Here is a 23,569-nt window from a genome sequence, read left to right as displayed (position 1 = left end):
TTTAGCGCCAAACCGAAGTCCAGTACTGCCAAAAACATCGCAATGAAGAGGTATTTTTGACAGTTCAACAACTTTTATTTCAAAAAATCACTTTTAAAATTACGAGTCGAAAAGTAAAAGAAACACTTTTAAACCAAAAAAATAACTTTCGTTTTGAATATTTTCAATGTTAAAACTACACAATTTGGAAAACTTTTAATTTAAAATTACATTATTTTTATAGCAACAATATTTGTTCTTTGTGTGTAGTTACCCCTTTCTGATGATGTTGTTGGTTTGCGTGGGTGTACTTTGGTTCGCGTGTAAAGGGCCTTAGAAAGTTTGTTTACAAATGCTTTTGTGCCGTTATCAAATGTTATGCCTGATTGGTCTATTTGAAAAGTGACGCGAGGAATGGGCTTTGGAACGGTTTGTGTACAAATGATGATGGGCCCTTTTCTATTGTTGATCCAGAATTCATTGACCTTCGAGCAGACGCAGCCAAAACACTTACTCTGATGGTCACCCTATAGAAAAGTGTCATGGTGTTATGTTTACATCAGACACTGTGGGTCGATGCAGTTAATATTTGGAAACTATTTCCTAAATCAGATTCCTGAAACACATCTGCCACAGAAACAAACCGTACGCAAATCGGTCGAAATCCCACAATGGCGGGACACAAAACCGGCGCCGAATGGGAGAAAATAGCCCACGAAATCGAGGATGACAAAAGGGACGAAATCGAAACGCTAGAAGATTTGGAAGAGAAAATGCGCAACACTCCAAAGGGGATGTTCGTCAGCGGATGGGACGATCCGGACGAGCTGATCGAGGAGGACAACGATCCGAAGGGTAAGATTCTTTTGTTTTCGTCTTATGTATAAGTAAATCATTCACAACGATTCTAGCATCTTTGGAGCGATTGGCTTTGTGGGCTGCAGGTGAGAACAAGCTGGAAGTGCTCGAAGAAGTCATTGGCAAGAAGCCATCGATTGTCAATGTCATTGATAGCGACGGTTACACTCCGCTGCATAAGGCGTGCTACAACAACAACGTAGAAATGGCCAAGCTGCTGCTGAGACATGGAGCCAATCTGGAAGCACGGACCGAACTGGGTTGGACACCGTTGCATTCGGCTTGCAAGTGGAACAATGCCGAATGCGTTGCCCTGTTGCTCCAACATGGTGCGGACATTAATGCCCATTCGCAGGGAGATCAAACACCGTTGCACATTACCGCCACAGTTTCCAACTGTCGAAGCACGCTGGTTACGCTGCTAATGGACGATCGAGTCAAGCCCGGTTTGCTTAATAATTCCGAGGAAACGGCTGCCGACATTGCTAAGAGGGGTGGAATGTCATATCCAATGTTTGCAATGGCACAATCGGCCTTGACGGTGGAAACGGGATTGTTAGATTAGATTAAGGTAAAGGGTAAGTAGAATTAACTTTTAAGATGTTGGGAAGCAATACATTTGTAATGATTCAACCTCAAGGAGACTCAATTTAGAATGATTTGGCGGAAGTAGTGGTTGTCACGGCCCTAAGAAAAACGGGTTTGTTAGGGGCAGTCTTATGACAAATCCTAGATGTATTTTTCTCAGAAAAGCGATTACAAAATTTCTAACTGCATTTAAATGCTTGCACATGTATGAACAGTTTACTGTAACCGTAACCGACCTTGGACCAGCTACATTCAGTCAACACGAGCTTTCTTTAGTGATGGCTCGTTAGGATCATAATGAGTACCATTTTCGGCAGCTGCAGCTACTTGCTGCAATAGATCGGCCTTGCTGTGTTTTCCAAACAGTCCCAGGAGCAAAGCAACTCCATATCCGGTGGCCCGTTCGCCGCAATGAACCGGAGATGCCATGTCGACGTGCATCCAGACTCCAGAATACTCAAATCCAAGATGAGCAGCAACGAACAATCCGGCACAGCTGACTTGAGCGTTGCCACGATCCATGACCGAATTCTTCATATCAGCCACCGCAGAGGTGAATTCGGTGAAGTGCAACTCAGGGCAGTAAGGAACGGGCGAGACCAAATCGGCCGTCTTACGACCGACAATCAACGCTTTGTCTTCCCAGCAACCGCTATTGGTTAGAATAGCACCGTGATATTTTCCCGTAGCAATTCCTTGAGCTCCTGTCAAGGTAGCCATATCCAGAATGACCTTTGCCTTCAAGTCTTTGTCCGCGTAGCAGACTCCATCTGCCAGCACTAGACGACCTTCGGCATCGGTGTTGTTAATCTCAACCGTGCATCCAGAGTACAAGCGATGGATATCATCCGGGCGTGTCGAATTAGGTCCAACGGAGTTCTCGGCCAGACAGAAAATGGCATGCAAGTTTTGCTTGAAGCCACTCTTGATGGTGGCATAAAATCCTCCCAGAATGGCAGCGGCTCCACCACAGTCTCGCTTCATGCCAGGCATCGCAGTTTTGCCCTTGATGCTAAGACCACCAGTGTCATAAACAATGCCCTTACCAACCCATGCTACGGTTTCGGTAGCACCTTCTGGCTCATAGGATAGCACTGCCAGAGCTGGGGGATCAGAAGCTGCCTTTCCTACGCCATAAATTCCTCCGAAGCCTTTCTCTCGCAGCTCTTCGCCACGGATAACCTACAACGAATTAATAATTGTTTCATCGTCTAATTTTTATTTTTATTCATCAAAATTCTCACCTTTGGTACCAACTTCAACTCCTTGGCTACGGTTTCGATCTCCTGTAAGAATCCGGACACATTCATCTCATTGCACGGAGCATCGACAATCTTCGCCGTCAGACGTATTCCTCGCGCAGCATACTCGATGACTTTGACATCTTGCTCTGAGAGTTCCTCATTATCCACCAGGACAAACTCCACATTAATTGTTACTAATTCCGCTGCACCCGAACCGCCAACCTTGCTCGTCTTCCTGTTGTACAAAGGAAAAGCCCGGGCCACGGCACATCCGGAAGCAAATAGACTATCCTTCTCGCAAACCACCACAATTGATTCGTTCACTCCGGACGTGTTCGTTTGGACCAACTTGGTCAGAGCGTGCGCCCTCGATTCGGAGTTATGCCGGGAAGCCTTGGTAGGCAGGGCGGCAACTTTGGCCAAATCCAAATACAGCGAACAGGTATCCGTCGGTGCCGGATGCAGATAGGTAATGGCCTTTGTGAAGGTTTCCAGCGAAACGCGGGGCTCCAACTTACAGCGGACTCGGTCGAACGAAAGGTCACCCAGATGACGCTGCTGGCCGATGATCAGCACAGGTGACTGGTGCGGATCAGACGGCTGAAGCTTCCGGTGGAAGCGTAGTTTGCTCATCACGAGGTGTGCGAATTCCTTCAATTAATGTTTATCACTATCACTGTACCTATTGAACGATTGATTGATGATGGGATTACCTAGAAAAGCTTTTATCTCCGAGGAAGCAGCGAGCGGCCAATGAAAATGCAGATTTTTGATGCACCCGTTGCAAAAATGCAACGCCGGTGCTTGACGTTTCAATAAAAACGCAGCTGCGTGCGGAATATCGACAACAAAAAAAATCATTGGCTGCGTGCCTTTTTTTTTAATTTGCACTGAGCGAATTCACCATGCTGTCATTGCATGATTAATCATTTAGACCCAAAAAAAAAATAATTATAATAAAACAACGAAATTTCAATGATTTTCACTGTTGAATTTCATGTACATTAAAATTTATTGTTGAATTATTGTACAAGAGAAAAAATAAATTTCGATTTTTAAAGATACAATCACAGACAAACAGACATAACACTCGCAAGTTGTTGATCGAACAAGCATTTAACGAACAATTTAAAAGTATTGTAGTTGGTAGTACCGCCACCTGTACTCAATTCCCTTGCGTTTGACGTTTACACACTACCGCCATCTGTTCAGCGTAGTGCCCACCACAGTGTACTCTACAGATGGTGGTAATGTTTTAGCGACGATGTTTTACAGTGAGAAATATTCAATGTGTTATGTCTGTTTGTCTATGATACAATGCTCAAACAATAAAAATTAGTGTGATGAGATCAAATTTGTTCCAGAAAAATCACTTTTTTTTATTGTTAAGATGCTTAACAACCCCCTTGTTTACTGTAAATTTCTCACATACCATGTTTTTCATTGTTGTGAACCATGAATTTCGTTGTGATTTTATTTAAATGGAAAAAAATGTCCAATATTTTGACATTGTTAGAATGACAATGAAAATCATTGTATTTTTATTGAATTTTTTTTACGGGGAGCTATCCGATTTCTTTAACATTGAAAATAATATGAGATATCCGATTGGCTGATGATTGACATTAAATGGGATGATTCATCATACATATCATAAAAATATCAACAACACCGTTCAAATTTTGAAAGGTATTAACAATAAATGAATTCAAGAACAGAATTGAAGCAAAATCGTTCAAATCATACAACAACTGGCATGCGATTCATTTTCATATCGTTTCAGTCTCCCATTACGTTTTGGCCTCGCCATTTTGTATTCGCAGCGCAACAAAATTGTACGCTACAATCGCTACAATGTGTAGCTGCAATTCTTCGCTTCGAACATTCTGGCCGGAAAGCTAAAGAACGTAGTCGGTTTCGAAACGAAGCTGTGGAATGAAATGGATTCACGAGTGTGTGTGAGTGTAGTCGGATAATAGATGGAACATAGGTAACAACGAACGAAATAGGTTTCATGTCGGGACCGAGTGTGTACCCGGGGTTGGTTCACCGGCCCGAAGGCGGAGGAAGAACGTTTTGGGTTTCGACGGCCACGGCTGTCATAACCGGAAGAAGTCTGAGTTTAATGTCTCATCTCGCGTCTCGCCAAAAGGTATGTTCTTCCCTAGGTTCTTCCCATCTTTCTTTCATAAGTAAAGGGTGGCCACTGATCGGGAAATCCGAGAAATAGCTGGGGATTGGACAACAACTTCTAGTAGAATTCGTAAATTTGCATGATTAATGCAAGCATCCTAAAACCACAAACGAAGAAGATTAAGAATATCCAATTGGGTTGTTCAACTCCAAAAATATACCCCAGTCGGAGACGAGCCAGCCAACGGCTGAAAGTCTCCTTAATAAAGATATAAAAAAATATACCGATTTTTATACATCATCTGATGGAGCTTCATTTTCTGAGCACAACAATATTGCTATCGATCGCGTGGACATTCATTTCGAATTTTGAATCGAGATTTAAATTTTTGATCTCTGACACTAAATCTATTCATTGACAGCTCGCTCGCATACAAAGTCCCACTAAGGGGCGCTAAGATAGTGATTTTTGCTAATGTAATCGTACTTATTCAAAATAGTTCAAGTGTACCAAAATTGATGAAATTTTTGATTTCGGTTCCATTAGGAAAACTATTTTGCAGAAAACACTTATTTTTAATATAACTATGCTTATTACAGTTAAATCTACTATGAGTTCAGTATAATTGACTATATGAATGTTAAGCATAGTAATTTTGATAGAAATAATAGTAAAATTAAATGAAATTGTTTGCTGCACAAATCTACACAGCAAAAAAAAAGTAATATAGATCAACGTAATTCGAGCTGATGTATGAAATAATGATATAATATCAAAAAGCATCGCAAAATCGATGTACATCGTACAATGTGATATAACATAAACGATGGATTGACCTGGTTGCAGCAGTTTCGATGTAATATTCAACAACTTTTTTTGTTGTGTAGTTTTCACGTAGCTTCCATTGGAAACGCTCATGATTTTCATCCTTGATCAAATTTAATGGAATTCATCTGAATTTCACATATAATTTCTAGATAAATATTTCACAAGGTCCTACCTGTATTGATCGATTCTCTTCATCGACTTTCTTTTTCGTTAATAACTCAGCTGCAAAACCATTCTCTGGTTTATTTGACGTTTTGGACGCTAGATAAGAAGCTCCTTTATCAAACTATGTAGTAAAATTAGCGTGAAATCTGTTTGCATAGCAGTGGTTATCAAAAGAGAAAGTCGATGAAGAGAATCGATCAAAGCAGATAGGACCAGGCATGGAAAAACATTTGCATTAATTTCGTGCATTCATTAACATTCATTTGCCCCTAACTTTTTTCGTCAACAGAATTCCGCAAAATGATGTATGGAGCTTTTGTAGCTACAAACCAGAGCAAACCGAAGCCACTACTGTTTTTTAGTGAATGTATTTTACATTCACTAAAAAAAAACAGTTACAAGTTATGCTCACTCTAATTCGTGATGCATAAGAGATACAGATTTTAGTTATGAACAAAAGTTGTAGCTAATAACAAAACCTACTAAAGCTCTATACATTATTTTGCAGAATGCTGTTGATGAAAAAAGTTAGAGGTAAATAAATGTTAATGAATGCATGAAATCAATGTCAATGATTCCATGCCTGGATAGGACCATTTGAAATGTTCATCGATATTTATGCGATCACATTAATTTTATATGATTTTTCATATGAATTTCATGGACCTCATAATATTCATTAGATGTTATACATTTTTTGAGTGCTGAACAACCCAATTATCTGAATGTCCCATTTTAGACTCCCCTCGAACGCAACAGTACTCAGCCAGAGCATGATTGACAGCTTATTATGTTGCGAACGAACAAGAGCAACAAAATGAAAACCGCAGATTGCATTTCACTCACACAATCTTGTTTATGCTTTCTGTTTTCGGTTTTCCTTTCGCGTTGCTTGCTGCAGGTGGATTTTCAGCTTCGTGTTCAGCAGCGAGCGAGCAAGCGAGCGCTCATTCAGTCAACAGAAATCATTCGCGTTTGATGGACGGTGGCGGTTCGTAGTTCCATTGACGCGTTGTTGTATCCGATTCTTTTTCTTGGCCCTCCTCGGCGACAGTTTCCCCACTCTTGTGTTGTGAGAAATAAAAATTGATTGTGTGTTTCAACCAGACGAGTAAATTGGTAAAAATTGCTCGGACCGTGTGCGGAGCGCAAATTATTCGGTACTGTTTTTCATTGCTGGGATTATTGTGCTTTTCCCTTGTGAGTGAAATCATCGAAAGAAACCAGAAGCAATTTTTTCGGGGTCGATTGGTGAATAAATCATACACAGCAGTGGAAAAGAAAAATGGAAACATGCGAAAATCGATTGCTGTGATCGTTTGGCCTCAGTACATAACGCCAAAGCGTTGTAAATAAAAATCATTATTTTCCATTCGTAACAGTGACAGTACATATTAAAGTGGCATCTTGCGTGTTTTGATTTTTCTTGAGGCATTTTCCTGGAACGGAGTTGTTCGATCATTAGACGCTGAAAAGTATAGCCGCTGTTGTGAAGTTGAATTCGTGTCGAGGGGTGGAGAAAACCCTCCTTCCGTGTGTGTGTGCCTTTTCCTCAGCTGATCGATTTTTCCTTCATTTTCTCCCCTAGTTTAACAAATTTCAACTTCCATTGTAGAGTGACTAAATTGTGAAATATCAGGAAGGAATAAATTACCCTGAAATTATAGTGGTGCATAAATAGTGCAGCAGAAGTTGATCGATATTCTCAAGACAAAGAGCGAAAATTGAAAATCGGTGTGTCGTAATTCTTGTTTCCTGTGTAATGGAGCAGTAAAATCTTTTATCGGAAGCAGTGAGTGTGAATTCGTGAATGGTCTGGAAATCAACGCCCATCATTCATGCGTTTTTAGTAGTGTGATTGGAATCATTAATAATAACCCCGGATTATCATAAAAAAGTGGAACGTAAACTACAACCAGCTTTGTAACTGAAAGAGAAATACAGGTAAGTGTTTGTATATTCTTGATTTGCATAAATCTTAAGCGTACCTACGCCTCGATATAAATTCAAATCGGTCTCGATTCGGTTCCTCGGATCTTCAACTTCAATTTCATTCATAAGTTTTGTGTTGTTGTTCGATCATCAAGCCCCATACAGGTTCAATCAGTTTTGTTCTGCTTCCTTCTGTACCGCTTCTTACACAACACAGCACACGTCCATACCTACGTATTAAGTGGTGGGGTCGATCTTGGATCGAACCTTATGTGTGGAAGCAAGCCTGATTTTGTAGGTATGTACGTATGCTTCCTACGCAAACATTGTTGGCTACCCCTTCCCGTAACGGGTAGCTTTAACGAAATCTTGAAAAGTTGATTTACAAGTCAGAAGTCTTCGAATGGCGCCGCAGAATCATGGAAATGTCAATCATTTTTTAAGAATTATGTGCTGGAAACTATTCAGTTTCAGCGCTGTTCAGATAATATCGGTTTGAGGAGGCATACTTGTTTTAATTGGATTTTCTGATAGGATTTGGAACCTTCCGTGGGATGGGACATTTTCAGGATTGGCACGACGAACCAATACTAATTTATTGTCAACTAACTGGCGTCAAAATTATCTGATCAGAAAAAGTCTACTTTTTCAAATTACCTATCTATGGCACTCAATGCCTAAACACAAAAATGCAATCATCTAACTTTGTTGTTACTGTTATGTATGCTCTCGTGAAATCTTGGAATAACTATTGGAGAAATGTATCGTGTATTTTTTTAATAATTATTCCCCAAAAAGATTCTATATGAATAATCTTGAGACACCTTCCGTCTATGCAATTCAATCAACGGGCTGGCGCAGATTTTGCGTTTCGCGAGAGTTTTGAGCGTTTTTATAGCTATGTGTGGTTCGGTTTATGCGGAAAGTTTATCACATAAAATGAAACCATTATTATGATAGTATTTTTCTGCAACCAATTCACTTTTTATTCAAGTGGTCATATCAACCGTCAAGAATTTGTCGTTCAGCAAGTTTCTGATTAATATTGTGAATAATAATAACATTTAGAAGTAAGTTTTAACAAGTGTTTGAACAAGATTTTAGTAGATTTCTATTTCTAGATTCTTATAACTATCAGTCGATCTAATCTTTTTTTTTTCCTTGATTTGTTTTCCGCCGATCTTGTTTTCCGTGCTGAGCACCAATGCTACCGACGCCAGGGAGGCAGCTCCTACACCTGTACCCTACCTATCGACCCATCAACTCATGAATCGAGGACCAACGGCTTTACTTCCCTTCCGAAGGAAGGCATGATCAGAGATGTTATGTCTCAGAACATCCCGGCTTTTTCATTTATAGAATTTTTACGTTAAATCCAATTTAATTTTCAGTTAACTCATCATAAAATAGATTAGGTAATGCTAATAATTTCCCTATCAAAATGCAATATGCAAAGGATCAATTAGCTACGCTCTCGAGTGCACCTTCAATGAAAACACTGAGTGTGGTTCTACGTGTAGAAATTTTGCATTTTGATAGGGAGATTAATAGTATTAAACTATCTATTTTACGATGGGTTGAATTCAACTGGATTTTACGTCAGCATTCTAAAATAAAAGGTAATGAAAAAGTCCCAACAAAGCGACCCATCACTGGTGGCATACAGAGTTGAGTTTGAAATAATAATTAGTTGGTTATACTACAGCGTACTTCTGAAACTGCCGGGACTGCCAAGAACTTGAAACATTAAAAAATACAATATCTACCGAAATCCTTCAGAGTGTTCCAAAAGTACCCTGATCTCTGATCTCAAAGTTTTGTTAGCTTCGAAGGCTCCGTAGGTGCCGGAAGTTTAAGAAATTTTCAATTATTATGATTCTTATTAAAAAATATAGTAACTTAAAAATTTCCGGTTTTATTTTCAATTATCAGAGAGATCGTGAATTATCTTCAGTTCCCCGAGTTACTGGGGTTTTATGGGGTTCCCGAAATTGAAGCATTTTTTTTTTAATTCCAGCCTCCAAGCTTCTGGAATATCCGTAAACATTATCAGTTATGAAGGTGACTCTAGAGCTTCGAGGTTATTTCCAAAACACTTTTCGTTGTGATATGAATATAGAATAAATAGATGTTCAAGATCAACATTAAATGTGGTCATGGTCCCTAATGTCAACACTTGTAGTTGTGAATTGTGTGGAGTTATGACCTGTATATAGACTCTGGAAATCACTGAGTTCTATAGAAATCCTGGAATATCCGTACCTATTACCTGGTTTCTTAGATTTTTTTTGTGAATCTCAGATTTATAATATTGTTTGATATTCTGCAGCTACCTATTACGAATGTTAAATAGAGATTTTTTTAATCTCACGCTTAAAATTTATAGATCAACATGTCAAAATTATGTCCCGTTCTAACAATACATTCAAACATCCCAGACTTTTGAATATGTTCACGATCTGCGACATTTCATGATTCTGAATTTTTGTTATTCTATTACTTTACGATTCCTCACAGACTTTGAATAACTGCTACAGTGCCAAGACTCAAGCACCACTACTTGTATAAAATATAGAAAAAGCGAATGATATTATCGAGATACTTAGACAAGCTCTAAGTTCGAGACCAGGGTTGCAAATACTCATTTCAGCTAAAATAATGTTTTCGGAATAATAAAACCAAAAGATGGTATGATGGCATGTTTTACTTGTAACTTACAAGAAGAGGTTACAAAGCATGCGTTTGAAACATAAAACCTGTAAATTTTGCTTTCTATGAGTCACAATCAGCGATTTTCTGATCACTGAGTGAGTGAGTGAGTGTGTGAAAAATCGCTGATTGTGACTCTCATGAAGTGAAATAAACAAGTTTAATATGTCAAACACACTCTTTGCAACCTCTTCTTGTATCTTACCTATTTAAAATATAATCATAGCATCTAACTATTTCATAATTAAAAAAAAAAACATTGTTTCAGCTGAAATGAGTATTTGCAACCTTGTTCGAGACCTCTTATTTTGGCAAATCTCTTGAACTTACTGAGCAACTGAGCCATGCACAGAAAAACAAAACTACCTACCGCTTGGGTTTTTTAAACTCAAATTTGAGTTATTTGACCTCTGCCCGTTTCATTTCCTCTCGCTATTGTTATCAAAAATAGAACGAAAGATTCGACTCAACCGTCTAGTTCCGTACGAGAAGCCAAAATTGAGTAATATGCGATATACCCAAATTTGAGTTAATTGAACTTAATTTTGGGTAGAAAAAATTGAAAATAACTTAGCGATGGGTAATTTTTTTTGCCGGGCTTAAATGCAAACTACTTTGAGCCGGTTTACCCAAATTTGGCTTATCGTACGGAACATGGGAGATGAGTGAAAAGAACTTAATTTTGGGTTGTTTTGAATTTCTGTGTGGAATATTTTTAAGACACTATGCTGAATGCATTTCACTCTTGAGCTGTAAGCCTTTTGGATCATTACAGTATAGCCATTCTGAAGCAAATCAACCACGTGGTTAATGAGAACAATCGTATCTCAGACCTTTGCTTCGTCACCGCTCAGGATACTGCTCCGCATTTGTCTATGGCTGTTTCTCCGTTGATAAAGACTGTTCCACACCATCCTCCTTTAGTTATTGCACTTGAAGGCAACCAAATTCCTGAGGTCAATGTCCAATGTCTGCACGCAAACCAAAAATCTATTACAATGAACGTTGGTTCCGTTTCCTATCATCCTCTGTTCATGAACATCGCAGCGAATGTTAGAAGTTGACCTTACAGGCGATGTAATGGTTTTTTGTCTTTTTCATTTCGTATTCTATCTACGCTTTCGACTATACCAGTAAGCTTGTAGAACGACGCACATTGTAGAACGACGCACACACTTGCCTCGAATCTCTCCAGCAGAAAAAGCATACGAAGTCGAGTATGCGAGAAAATGAGCGCTTCATGTTTGCTTTTAGGCTATCCATATTCAGGAGCATGGAGAGAGCAGTGGAGAAAGCACAGGTCTGATGATCGAAGCGTTCTTGGTTCGAGTCCAGTCGGCAATCGGATTCCTATTTTTTTCGACATAACTTATTTACCTCACTAATACACGAGAAACGCAGTAGGCTCTGCCAGCGAACGGTTGGTTTTGTTTTCGCTAACGCTGATTTCATTTGTTTTTCGCATATTTTTTAATTGTACCAAAGCAAACAAATATCAGTTTTCGCGTGTGGTTAATTGTAAATTAGGATCCATCACGTCTTAAGAAGTTTTTTTAGTGATATTGTAATTAACGTGAAAAATCTGGGACAAAAATTTGTTTCAAGTAGCTGTGTTGTTGTGGTGTCGCATCGGTCGGTTTTTCATTTCGCTTGTTTTTGGTGCTTTGCCTCCCTCACAAGAAGAGTTTTACCGGGCATTTTTTTTCTTTTTTTGGTGCTGGCGTTCTGCCTTCCGGAATGAGGTGTCAAGCAAAAATTCAGTGCAAATGAAAAACTTCGAATGTGATTCAAAATGTCGTGTTGGGTTGTAAAAACAACGCGGAAGATTTTTTCGATTACCGCGAGTGAACAAACCGGTCCTTTTTCGGAGGCAGAATTTGGTGAGATCTATCTGATTTATAATAAATCATAAATGCATATTTCCATATATTACTAAATACGCGCCAGATTTCGAAACATCACATTTCGAAATCTGGAAGTGTGTTTGCAGTACCATTATTCATATGATAACGGTAGTGTTTACATGCGGGGCTTATTGTATGTGAAAGTAACCTCTGAATGGACGTGAATTACCAGGCATTCTTAAATGGGTTGCTGAATCTGCAGTAGAGCTATCGCTTTCTAACTCCCGGACTAAACTTGCTTTAAATTGTTACATCAAGGATTGTTGTAAGCAAATTTCTTCCATAATACCACTGCCGGTCAGTGGGGGTTAGATTGAATACACACACACACACACACACAAACACACACACACACACACACACACACACACACACACACACACACACACACACACACACACACACAAACACACACACACACACACACACACACACACACACACACACACACACACACACACACACAGACACACACACACACACACACACACACACACACACACACACACACACACACACACACACACACACACACACACACACACACACACACACACACACACACACACACACACACACACACACACACACACACACACACACACACACACACACACACTCACACACATACACACACACACACACACACACACACACACACACACACACACACACACACACACACAACTAATTTACCTCACTAATACACTCTACATTTTTCGGTCTCCAATTTTCTTGCATTGGACCACAGCTAGGTATATCGCATCATCGGTTCATGCGGTCTCCACTAACATCCTCTGATGATGAATCCCACATAATTGTAAGCGAATCTTACATCCCTCGGTTGGGTGTGGTCAATCTTTGGCAGCCATCAACATCGACCTCGCTATGATAACTAGGGTGGCTTCGCAACTGAAGTCTTCATTTAAGCCTGGACCTGACGGAGTTCCTTCCGTCTTTCTCAAGTAACACATCGATAGCCTGGTGGCTCCCCTCTGCCTTCTGTTCGAAATGTCCCTCTCCAGTGGGGTGTTTCCTTCCTGCTGGAAATCAGTTGAGATGTTTCCAGTGCATAAAGGATACAAAAGAAACACCGACAACTGTCGTGGCATCGCATCGTTGTGTGCCATATCTAAACTGTTCGAGTTGGTCGTTATGGAACCATTAGCCTCTCACTTCAAGCAGCACTTGAGCGAAGACCAGGCTAGTTTCATGACAGGGCGGTCGACGACTTCCAACCTTCTGTGTCTCACCTCGTACATTACGGAGAGTAAGACAGACCATATGCAAACAGATGTCATCTACACTGACCTATCAGCCGCCTTCGACAAGTTGAACCATCCTATAGCGATCGCCAAACTGGATAGGCTCGGTATAAACGGAAGTCTCCTACGATGGTTCGCATCCTATCTATCTGATCGTCAGTTGGAAGTTGCAATCGACGGCTGCCGATCTCCTTCGTTCCCTGCCACTTCGGGTATTCTGCAAGGTAGCCACCTCGGCCCGTTCCAGAACAACATGTGAAAAGGGCATACAAGCGTTTTGTAAACAAACCTTTGTAGGCCCTTTTCTCACCAACCGAGGGTCGCCCTCGCAAACCAGCAATATCATCGGGAAGGGGAAACGGTCCCCTACCCGGTGATGTTAAAGGTTTGCGTTGGTGTCATATGGGTGGCGAGAACAGGGCATAAGAAGGTTTGTTTACAAAAAGCTTGTATGCCCTTTTCACATGTTGTTCTGGCGTTTATATTTCTTGTGTATTTCAACGACGTCAATTTCGTCCTCGACGGTCCACGACTGTCGTTCCCAGACGACATGAAAATCTATCTCCAAATCCGAGCCATCGCTGACTGCCACCTTCTCCAACTCCAACTCATCGCTTTTGCTAATTGGTGCCAACTGAACCGCATGGTTGTAAATCCAACAAAATTTTCAGTAATCACGTTCCCACGGAAGAAACATCCAATTACATTCAGTTATATCCTAGAGGGAGTTGACGTACATCGTGTGAATCACATTAAGGATCTGGGAGTCATCTTAGATTGTCAACTCACATACAGCCAGCATATCTCGTACGTGATCGACAAGGCATCCAGAACGCTCGGCTTCATTTTCAGGATAGTTTGAAGTCGCTTTACTGCTCCCTCGTCCGGTCGGTGTTAGAATACTGCTGCCCTGTATGGAATCCCAATTACCAAAACAGTGTAAAGGGCGAACATGAAATTATTGCGACACCGAAAATGTCATGCCAATTTTCTTATAATGTTTAGAATCAAACCAAAATTTTAGGGTAGTTTTATACATATATTTACTTCAAAAATCAAAAGAAAAGTTAATCGATGGAGCCTTGAGTGTAAAATTGAACGCATTTTCGCTTGATGCCCTCCATCAAAGTCTTTACAGTGTCATCCGGTACCAGTTTCTCAGTTTTTTTTTCCATTTTCTTAACATGTCCTTCTCGTCTTTGACTGTCTTCTTGCTCTTCCGAAGTTCCCGCTTCATTATTGCCCAGTACTGCTCCACCGGGCGCAGCTCCGGACAGTTTGGCGGATTCATGTCCTTTGTAACAAAATGGACAAGCGGAGCTTCGTCGTGCTGCTGCAAGAACGGCAAAAGGCGCTTCTCGAGGCACTCAGATTTGTAGATCTCGCCATTTACTGTGCCCTTTGTCACGAAAGGCTCACTCCTCAGTCCGCAAGAGCAGATGGCCTGCCAAATGAGATATTTGGAGGCGAACTTCGACATTTTCTTCTTCTTAAATGTGTCGTCCACATCTAACTTGCTCTTGCCGGTGAAAAACTCCAACCCCGGAATTTGCTTAAAATCGGCTTTTATATACGTTTCGTCGTCCATCACACAGCAGCCATATTTTGTCAGCATCTTCTCGTAGAGCTTCCGTGCCCGAGTTTTAGCCGTCGATTGTTGCCGCTCATCGCGGTTTGGGAAGTTCTGTACCTTGTATGTATGTAGTCCAGCTCTCTTCTTTGCATTCTGGACGTAGCTCTGCGACATGCCGATCTTTTTAGCCAAATCACGGCTTGAGACGTTGGGATTTGCTTTAATCATCCGCTTCACCTTTCCCTCCGTCTTTTTGTTCTCCGGTCCCGGTTTTCTTCCAGCTCCTTTGCCGTGGTCCAACGTCAACCGCTCCTGAAACCGCTTCAACACTCTGGAGACGGTTGAATGGTGAATGTTCAACATTTTTCCCAACTGCCGGAGCGACAGGTCAGGAAATTCCAGGTGTTTGGAAAGAATTTGTTCTCTCAACTCGCGTTGGTTCACGTCCATTTTCGTTGAATCGAAAAACACGACTTCGAGTTTGACAGCATGTACACAATACACATCAATGAGAAAGTGTGCAAAATTTGGTAAAAAAGTTATGCCCTGTTGAATGTGTCGCAATAATTTCGTGTTCGCCCTTTACAAAGAGTAGAGTCTATTCAACGACGATTCATCTGGTTTGACCTTCGACGATTGCCTTGGAGGGATCCTCATCGCCTTCCAAGCTACGAAAGTCGGTGCCAGTTGATTCACCTGGATCATTTGTGGGGTCGAAGAGATACGACAAGGGGCCTGTTTTTGGCAAACATTCTACAGGGCAGAATCGACGTTACCGTTCAACCACGAGCATTCCGTAACAACGCAATGCTGAGGATACCTTTTCGTCGTACAAACTATAGTTCGTATGGTGCTATCAATGGGCTACAAAGGGTTTTCAGTCGTGTTGCTTCCTTATTTGTTTTTCACTTGGCACGCGGGAAGCTGCGTCAGAGATTCCGTGATATATTTGTAAGAATTAGGAATTAAGTTGGACTTCACGACTTTGCAGCTTGTTACTTCTTGACTATATTGTATTTCCTAGTATTGCTTAATCCATCATTAGGACTAAACCCAGTCTGTTGATGTAGAACCAAATAAACAAATGCTATTGGGCTGAATGGGTTATTAGACTGATTATAATGTTTAAAATTTATCTTGTAGTTTTACTAATAAAGATATGTTTTTCCCACACACAACTTCAAAAATTTGCACTTGGTCACGTTTTGGAAAATAATCTAATCTCTGAATACGTTTGTTTTTCTCTGAATATTATAAACCGGGAAAACTTGAAATTTGATCCGGGAAAACCGGGAAAAATTCGGGAATTTAAACATGAAAATTCATTGGTCATCCTGAGAAATGCGTAGGCCTAACGGAGGGACTAAAGTCAAATAAATGGTACTTCCATCCTGTCAGCAGCAAATCAAAGAAGCCAAGAAGTAGGCTCATATCTGGAAGCCTTTGACAAATCCAGTGTCAACTTTCATGTCAAGACATTGAATATAAAGCAGAAGTCTCGACACAAGTGACATAATAAGAAGCTGAAGGCGAAGATGCTGTGTTAGAAAAGATCGAAGTAACCTACGATGTCCTATGCTATGTACATATTGCCTTATATACTACTGTACCTTAGCAACCAACGTAGCAACAGTAGTTTGTTGTATCGAAATAAATTTTCAATAGTCTTTAGTCACTCGAGCCGAGCAGACTTATTTCTTTTACTCTGCGAAAAGGTTATGGGCCCAGAACTGGTCATAGCCGGAAGAAAGAAGTTTCTTAAAGTAGTAAAAAATTAACTTAAGATGCAATCAAATGAAGCCGGAAGCGGTGCTGGAAACTCCTCCAAAAACGGAGCCGGAGAGCCGGAGGCAAGAAATGGAGCTGGAGTGCGGACCGCTGGGAACGGACAAATCAGTGGAGTCGGCATGCCGTTTATAGAAAAGCTGAAGGGTCGCGAAAATTACACGACGTAGGCTTTCGCCATAAAAATGACACTCATTCGCGAGGGATCCTGGTGCGCTGTGTCGCCACGGGACGGCCAGTAAGTCGACGGAGAGGTTAGTTTGTGGGCGTTGGCCACCATATGTTTGAGCCTGGAGACGACAAATTACAGTCTGGTCCAGGACGCGAATGATGCCAAGGAAGCGTGGGAGAAGCTGCGGAATGCTTTTCAGGATAACGGTCTGACGCGAAAAATCGGGTTGCTGAGGAAGCTAACGTCGATCCGGTTGGACAATTGCGGTAGCGTGGAATCGTACGTCGACGAACTGATGTCCACGGCACACAAACTTGTGGGAATCGGGTTCAAGGTCGATGATTCATGGCTTGCTGCGTTGTTGCTGATGGGACTCCCGGAGCATTACGAACCCATGATTATGGGACTTGAGGCATCGGGTACTGCGTTGACGTCTGACGCAGTTAAGGCAAATATTTTGCAAGACCTAAAGGTGCAGAGCGGACCGAAGAATGGTAGCAGAACTTGGAATGTTAAGCGACAACCAACAGTGGCGCTATCCACATGCGAAGCGGAATACATCGCGCTTTCCCGCACTACCCAGGAAGCATTATGGTGGCACCATTTCCAGTCACAGATTTTTGGTATGCAAGGGATTTTGATCCGGTGTGCTACAATCTCAGAACCAAACATTTAGACATCAGGTATCATTTCGTCAAACATGTGCTAGAAAAAGGAGTCGTCGAGCTGGGATATATTAGCACAAAGCAGCAGCCAGCAGACGGTTTCACCAAACCACTGATGACTCAGAAGCTGGAAGAATTCAAGATATTATTAGGATTCGTAGCTTAGGAAGGAGTGTTACAAGAGATCCAAGTAACCTACGGTGTCCTATGCTATGTACATATTGCCTTATATTCTACTGTACCTTAGCAACCTTCGTAGAAACAGTAGTTGTTGAATCGAAATAAATTTTCAATAGTCTTTAGTCACTCGAGCCGAGCGGACTTATTCCTTTTACTCTGCGAAAATGCTGTTTGGGAAGACAGAGAAAGAGAGCAGCGTGCATTAATTGAGGGAGAGAAGCTGGAGATGAAATCAAAGAACTCGTGGAAGAAGAGGGTGCAGATTGAGCGGATGGACACAAACCAAAAATCGTTCGAACAGCGCTGACGATGACGCTGTGGAAAATAGCTTTGTCTGGCAAAGGTAGCAAGTAATTTCAGAAGCTGAGTGAGGAAAATAGGATAGAACGAGGAGGACGACGATTGTTCGGAAGATTCGGATCAAACAAGTTAGCATTCCGAGCCATCCGAAAAAATGAGCCAGAACGGGCAGAAGCAGGCCGAACCGAAAAATTCACAGCTGTGAATTCGAAATCCCCAAGCTCTCGGGTATACCAGCACAATGGTCATTGATCTAAGCGGCCTACAAAACGTCCAACGAAAACTAGATGCGACTGCAGGAGGAATGCCTCGAAGGCGATGCTTACGAGTTGGCGTCCGGTAAACTTTTGCTTCCCGAATCGATTCCGCATATCACTGAGAAGCTGCGTTGGTATTACGGGCGTCCAGAACTGCTGATCCAGAATTGCAGATATTGCAGGCCGGACAAATTTAAAATATTCGTTCATTTCGAGAATGCAGTAGAGCACCTCTGCGGGCATCTGGAGGCCGCTGAACTTCGTCAACTACTCGGCAACCCTCTGCTGATCAAAATTCTGGCTGCCAAGGTTCCTGACCGTTAAAAGCGCGAATGAGTTTGGTATAAGAGAAATAAAGAAGAACCAACGCTGCGAGCGCTGATGAACTTTCTCAGGGATATGAAGGAATAGGTGAAGGAATTCAGAAGTCCACCATCCAATAGTTCATCTGCACAATTTTTCCAATTTTAGTCTAGTAGAGCTGCCAAGTTAAAGCTAGCAATTCATTTTTGTTCACTGGACAATTTTGCCCAAGACAGCAAACTTCAATGTGGTCGGGATGTCCGTCAATTTTTTCGCTAACTTTTCTCATACACACGTGTCCTGCTCATCATGTGGCATGTGGAAGTCAAAAATGACAGTTACGTTATATCGATCGAGGTAAACCTCTATTGCATTTTAACACGTTATTAATGGCCTATGGGGAACCATTGTGCAACGGTACCCCTTCCCATTGAAATCAGCAGCAGACAAATAAATACTCATCTGTCGTGGCCAGATGATTCGAGTATGTACGACTGCAGTGTAGCAATAAGCGGGAGCACATACCTACTTACGTTGTTGTACGAGACTAAAAAGCACCAAATTCGGTTGAATGGACGTGACATACACAAGAGCATCGAGCACGGCACCCGTTATTTGGTTCCACCCCATCGTGCATCGTTCCAAGCTCGTAGAACTCGGTGCAGATTTTACTTTTTCTGCGCTGCTATTAGGGTTGAATTGAAACCCCCTTAACATACAGTGAATCTCATAATTGAGCACACAGCTATCCTTAAATTTTAGAAAAAAAACAGCTCTACGACCACAATTTAAAGTGATCGACTTCTGAATTGCTGACTCATCAAACATTTGTCGGTTATCGGTATAGTATTGAGCTTTATTTGGTTGAGTGTATAAGAAGTAAGAGCTTTTTTAGAGAAACACCTTTTCCTAAAAGGTTCCATATACCTACAATGAACCAAACTTTTTGAAATTTTACTCATTTGTAGTCATAATAAAGGTCTTGAGCAGTTCCACGCCAAATCACGAATAGGAAACACTTGACTCACTCCGATTTGCATGAAACCTTGTATAATTGTTTGTTATGAGCAATTATTCAATCAGAAACGCCATTTCCGTGCTACAATTTTTAGAAAAAAAAAATCAATGACGCCATTTTGAAAAAAAAAAATACAAGATTCAAAACATCCCATAACAAACAATTACGCAAAGTTTCATACAAATCGGGGAAGGTCGATTCAAAAATTCATTTTTTTTTCTTTTTGCCTAGATCGCTCAACACAGAAAAAATGTGAATATCGGGTGTTTTACTAAAATTACTCAAACTTCATACCAAAAATGTTTCAAAAAACTATCCATTCAGGTGTACGCTCAATTTTGCGATACACTGTAAGTAGCAAATGGCGTGTTGGTGCTGGTTTTGGTGGTGATGGTTTTGCCGAGCAGTAGATAGGAACTTGCAAATTTGACCGACCTCGATTTCAACTTGCCAAACCCATCCGATTCCATTCATAGATTGCGCGGTGGACGAGAGGCTGTTGAATTGGGACGAGAACGAGATTAGCTGTCGCCGTGTGGTGGTTCACCACGCATATAGCGTTCGTGCTTGGGCCGTGCGATTTTCGCGTGCTCTTATTTATTGACTGCACATTTATTAATGAAACGATGCTTTTTATGTAATGAACACCTTTGAAGCACGAAATGGGTGCACAGCACACTGTTGCGATGATCACTTGAAGACTTGCGTCGTGGATGTATTGGACAAAGAACTTCACAGTGAAGAGCACCCCAACAGGGTTTTTACTCATATTGCTAAATAAAATTTCCTGAGTTTTCCAGTAATTCAATGGAAAATTTAAATGAGAATTTCTTAAAATGGTCTGCAGAATTCTCTAGGATCTCTTCTTTGAGTTCTCTAAAGTTCCTGTGATTACAGGAACAAACTTGAAATTCTCCATAATATTCCTTGGAAATTTACCTCAAAACTTCGTTGAAAGGTTCATTGAAACTTTCCTTAAATCTTCTTTGCCATACTCCTAAGGGTACCTTTCGAATTATCTTCAGAATTTTCATTGAATTATTTTAAAAATTTCCATTGTATTCTTCTTGGAGTTCACCTTAGAATTCACTTTCAATTCTCATTAAATCAGCTCAAAATTAATTTGCAGTTTTAGCCCGAACTATCTTGAATACTGTTTGAAATTGCCTTGGAATACTCTACGGAGTTCTCTTGTAAATTTACTTTAAATCCTACTCAGGATTCCCTTAGAATTCTTCTCAGAACAACCTTGGAATTCTCCTTACGTTTCACCTCGAATTTGGAGTTCTTCAGAACTAATTTGAAATGAATCCTCAGATTCCACTTTCGCCAAAATTCATCCCCTGATAGTTTTTCTCTGTATTCCCTTGAAATTATTCCTAGAGATTCTTGGAAATTCCCTTTAAAATAATTAATTAAAGTTCATAAGTTTTGAACCTTCTTCAAGCGCTAATTTATTTGAAAACTTAGTTCTTGGAATTTATTCTATGTTCGTAGCCTTGAATGTTTATTTCAGTTCCAGATTCTAGCATTAAATTTCTCCAAGTTTGATTTAATTGAGTTCAAGATTTCAAAAAAATAGTCTTAGTTTAAAATCTGTAAATAATATCATGTCCCAGAGCCTTAAAAACAACAATTCAAACCAAAGAATTTATGTTGTTACTGAAGATAAATCAACTCCAGAATTATTTCGTTCAAAGTGTAACAGTAACTCACGAGGAAGATAAAGGTGTTTGTATTATAAAATATTTAAAAAATTTTGCGAAGGTTCTCCGGCGTACTTTAATACATTCTGTTCTTCAAAAGAATTTGAAAATTCCTACATTCCCAGGTAACATAAAATGCCCTGAATAATTTTAAAAATTCCTTTAGAATTACTGCAATTACAGGTAAAATAAAATGTCCTAAAGATTCCAGGTTTTCCAGGTTTGCCCAGTGTTTTTTTCAGATAGTAGACACCCTGCCCAATAGGTAGGGAAAAGAATCCACCCGTTTTTCCACGAAATATCAGCAGTCTCACTCTTGCCGTCCATATCACTTCAATCGGGTGCCCTATGCTTCTTCCTCCTATAGTACTCGTTATTTATAGCGATTTCCCGAAATATCTTTGTGCTATTGATTTAGAAAAATTAGTGCATTGAAAGGCTTCACGTGATATTGACAGAAATATTCGCTTTGTTTAATGACGCTGCTCGCACTTGCTCGAAATTGATCGGGTGACCAGCAAACCGGGAAATTTGGAAAACCATAAAAAAGCCGAGGATTCGAAGTCCCCGGAAAAAAAAACCCGTGAATTTCTATAGCAAATCAAAAAACAAAAAAAAAAAATACTTAGAGGGCGAAGAAAAAAGAGATAAAAGATTTTTGACATTGAAAACAAAAATCAAGATCTTTAGACTTTATTTGGTATGGATATGGACTGGATATTCAGGATAGATTCAAGAATTAATTGTAGGGATAACAGCAAAGTATTTCAGAGAAAATTTCCAATTGAGTTGGGATGAACTTTAACTCAAAAAGCCCCTCACGTTTAAGTAGCTCTGTGGAAAATTCCATGACGAATGTGAAAAGGATTCCAGGATCCGTGAAAAATTCCAAGGCAATCGATTTGCAATCGACAATCTGAGGGTACAATGCCAAAGGAATTCTACGAAGAGTTTTAAGTGAATTCCGAGGATAATTCCAAAGGCAGCTCGAAAAGGGTTTTTAGGGAATTTTAAGGAAAATCCAATGTGAATTTTCAGAACTATTTAGAGGAGAACTTCAAGATAATTCTGAGTCAAATTTTAAGACAATTCTGAGGAGAATTGCATGAGAATTCTAAGGAGAATTAGAGCGAATAAATTGAAAATAAAAATAGTTTTTAACATCGAAGAGAATTTAAGGATCGGAATAGAATTTCTGGACTTAAAAAAAAAAAATTTCAAGGGATTCCAAAAGATAATATCAAATTTATTTTAGATGGTTCCTGTTAAATTCCCGTGCAGGGTTTTAAGTGAGTTTTTTCAACATAAAAAAAAACCCGGGAAATTGCTAATCGGGATTTGCTGTTCATCATGCATTGGTCAATAATCAAATGGTTTATTGAGTGGATGGTTTTTTTCTCTGTTCCGGACACAAAGCCACTGCGACCAGTAATTTGATCTATTGTAGTATATCCCGTGTCCTTAGTTTAGTGCATGTTGTGTTACTCCATCACTATTGAGAAATGATGAAGTATTCGGATTTGATACAGTTGTCATTCTTGCCTTCATCGCAAGGAATCGATTTTAATTGAAAGGTCCCGCTATTTATACCCTTCGAAGTGTTGAAACACCCTCCAAAAGCGCACCCCTTTGTCAATCAAAATTGGATTCCTTAGCAACAAAAACAAGCAATGACACCGATAATGACCATGGATCAGAACTCTAGTCTTAACCACTTCAAACAAGGGAACAACGAATAGAAGATTAGGAATCACATAGGATAAGACTCACTAGCTCATTTTTTCCTGTTTCAAGATCATCCTCAGTCCAGGCAACCCGAGGACTTATCACTATAAACAAGACATAAAAAGTAACAAGGACTAAGATGTGTTCCTTTGATTACTGAAAAATCCTGTTCCCCTAGTTTGAAGTAGTCAAGACTAGGCATCGGTGGTAGATCTTACATCCCGTAACGTACCACGAAAAGGTAATCAACCCACGTTATGGGGCATTGGATGGTTAACA

General features: G+C 40.3%; 3 protein-coding genes across 12 annotated transcripts in view; 2 read left to right on the top strand and 1 right to left on the bottom strand.

The window, feature by feature from the left end:
* The first annotated feature begins 609 nt into the window (after nt 1-609).
* Nucleotides 610-1,428, top strand: Ankrd49. Its single transcript, XM_065225145.1, has 2 exons — nt 610-834; nt 891-1,428. Exons 1-2 carry the CDS (start codon nt 651-653, stop codon nt 1,400-1,402), a joined length of 696 nt encoding a protein of 231 aa, XP_065081217.1. The 5' UTR covers nt 610-650; the 3' UTR covers nt 1,403-1,428.
* A 110-nt stretch (nt 1,429-1,538) lies between these two features.
* On the bottom strand, nt 1,539-3,362 carry grsm (granny smith). Its single transcript, XM_065225144.1, has 2 exons — nt 2,670-3,362; nt 1,539-2,607 (listed from the first exon to the last, which is right to left on the bottom strand). The coding sequence occupies exons 1-2, from the start codon at nt 3,300-3,302 to the stop codon at nt 1,678-1,680; spliced, it is 1,563 nt and encodes a 520-aa protein (XP_065081216.1). The 5' UTR covers nt 3,303-3,362; the 3' UTR covers nt 1,539-1,677.
* A 3,358-nt stretch (nt 3,363-6,720) lies between these two features.
* Klp31E (kinesin-like protein 31E) overlaps nt 6,721-23,569 on the top strand; it is a 124,035-nt gene continuing 107,186 nt past the window's right edge. For 3 of the 10 annotated variants that reach the window (XM_065225183.1, XM_065225186.1, XM_065225177.1), the window contains exon 1: nt 6,722-7,740. The gene's annotated coding sequence lies outside the window, so the exon portion shown is untranslated. Of the gene's footprint in view, nt 7,741-23,569 lie in introns of all 10 variants that reach the window. The other 7 variants (XM_065225182.1, XM_065225181.1, XM_065225180.1 and 4 more) reach the window with 7 other exon arrangements.

The sequence above is a fragment of the Ochlerotatus camptorhynchus genome, unplaced genomic scaffold, assembly GCF_037179485.1.
Source record: "Ochlerotatus camptorhynchus isolate MF236.1 unplaced genomic scaffold, CSIRO-AGI_Acam_v1.1 ptg000222l, whole genome shotgun sequence".
Taxonomy (NCBI): Eukaryota; Metazoa; Arthropoda; class Insecta; order Diptera; family Culicidae; genus Ochlerotatus; species Ochlerotatus camptorhynchus.
Note: the sequence above shows the minus strand (reverse complement) of the source record. Positions and strands in the feature narration are given on the sequence as shown.

Coding starts and splice junctions, on each gene's coding strand:
- Ankrd49 (XM_065225145.1), top strand. CDS start 651: ATGGCGGGACACAAAACCGGCGCCGAATGGGAGAAAATAGCCCACGAA. Junction 835..890: donor GGAGGACAACGATCCGAAGG/GTAAGATTCTTT, acceptor CAACGATTCTAG/CATCTTTGGAGCGATTGGCT.
- grsm (XM_065225144.1), bottom strand. CDS start 3,302: ATGAGCAAACTACGCTTCCACCGGAAGCTTCAGCCGTCTGATCCGCAC. Junction 2,608..2,669: donor AGTTGAAGTTGGTACCAAAG/GTGAGAATTTTG, acceptor AATTCGTTGTAG/GTTATCCGTGGCGAAGAGCT.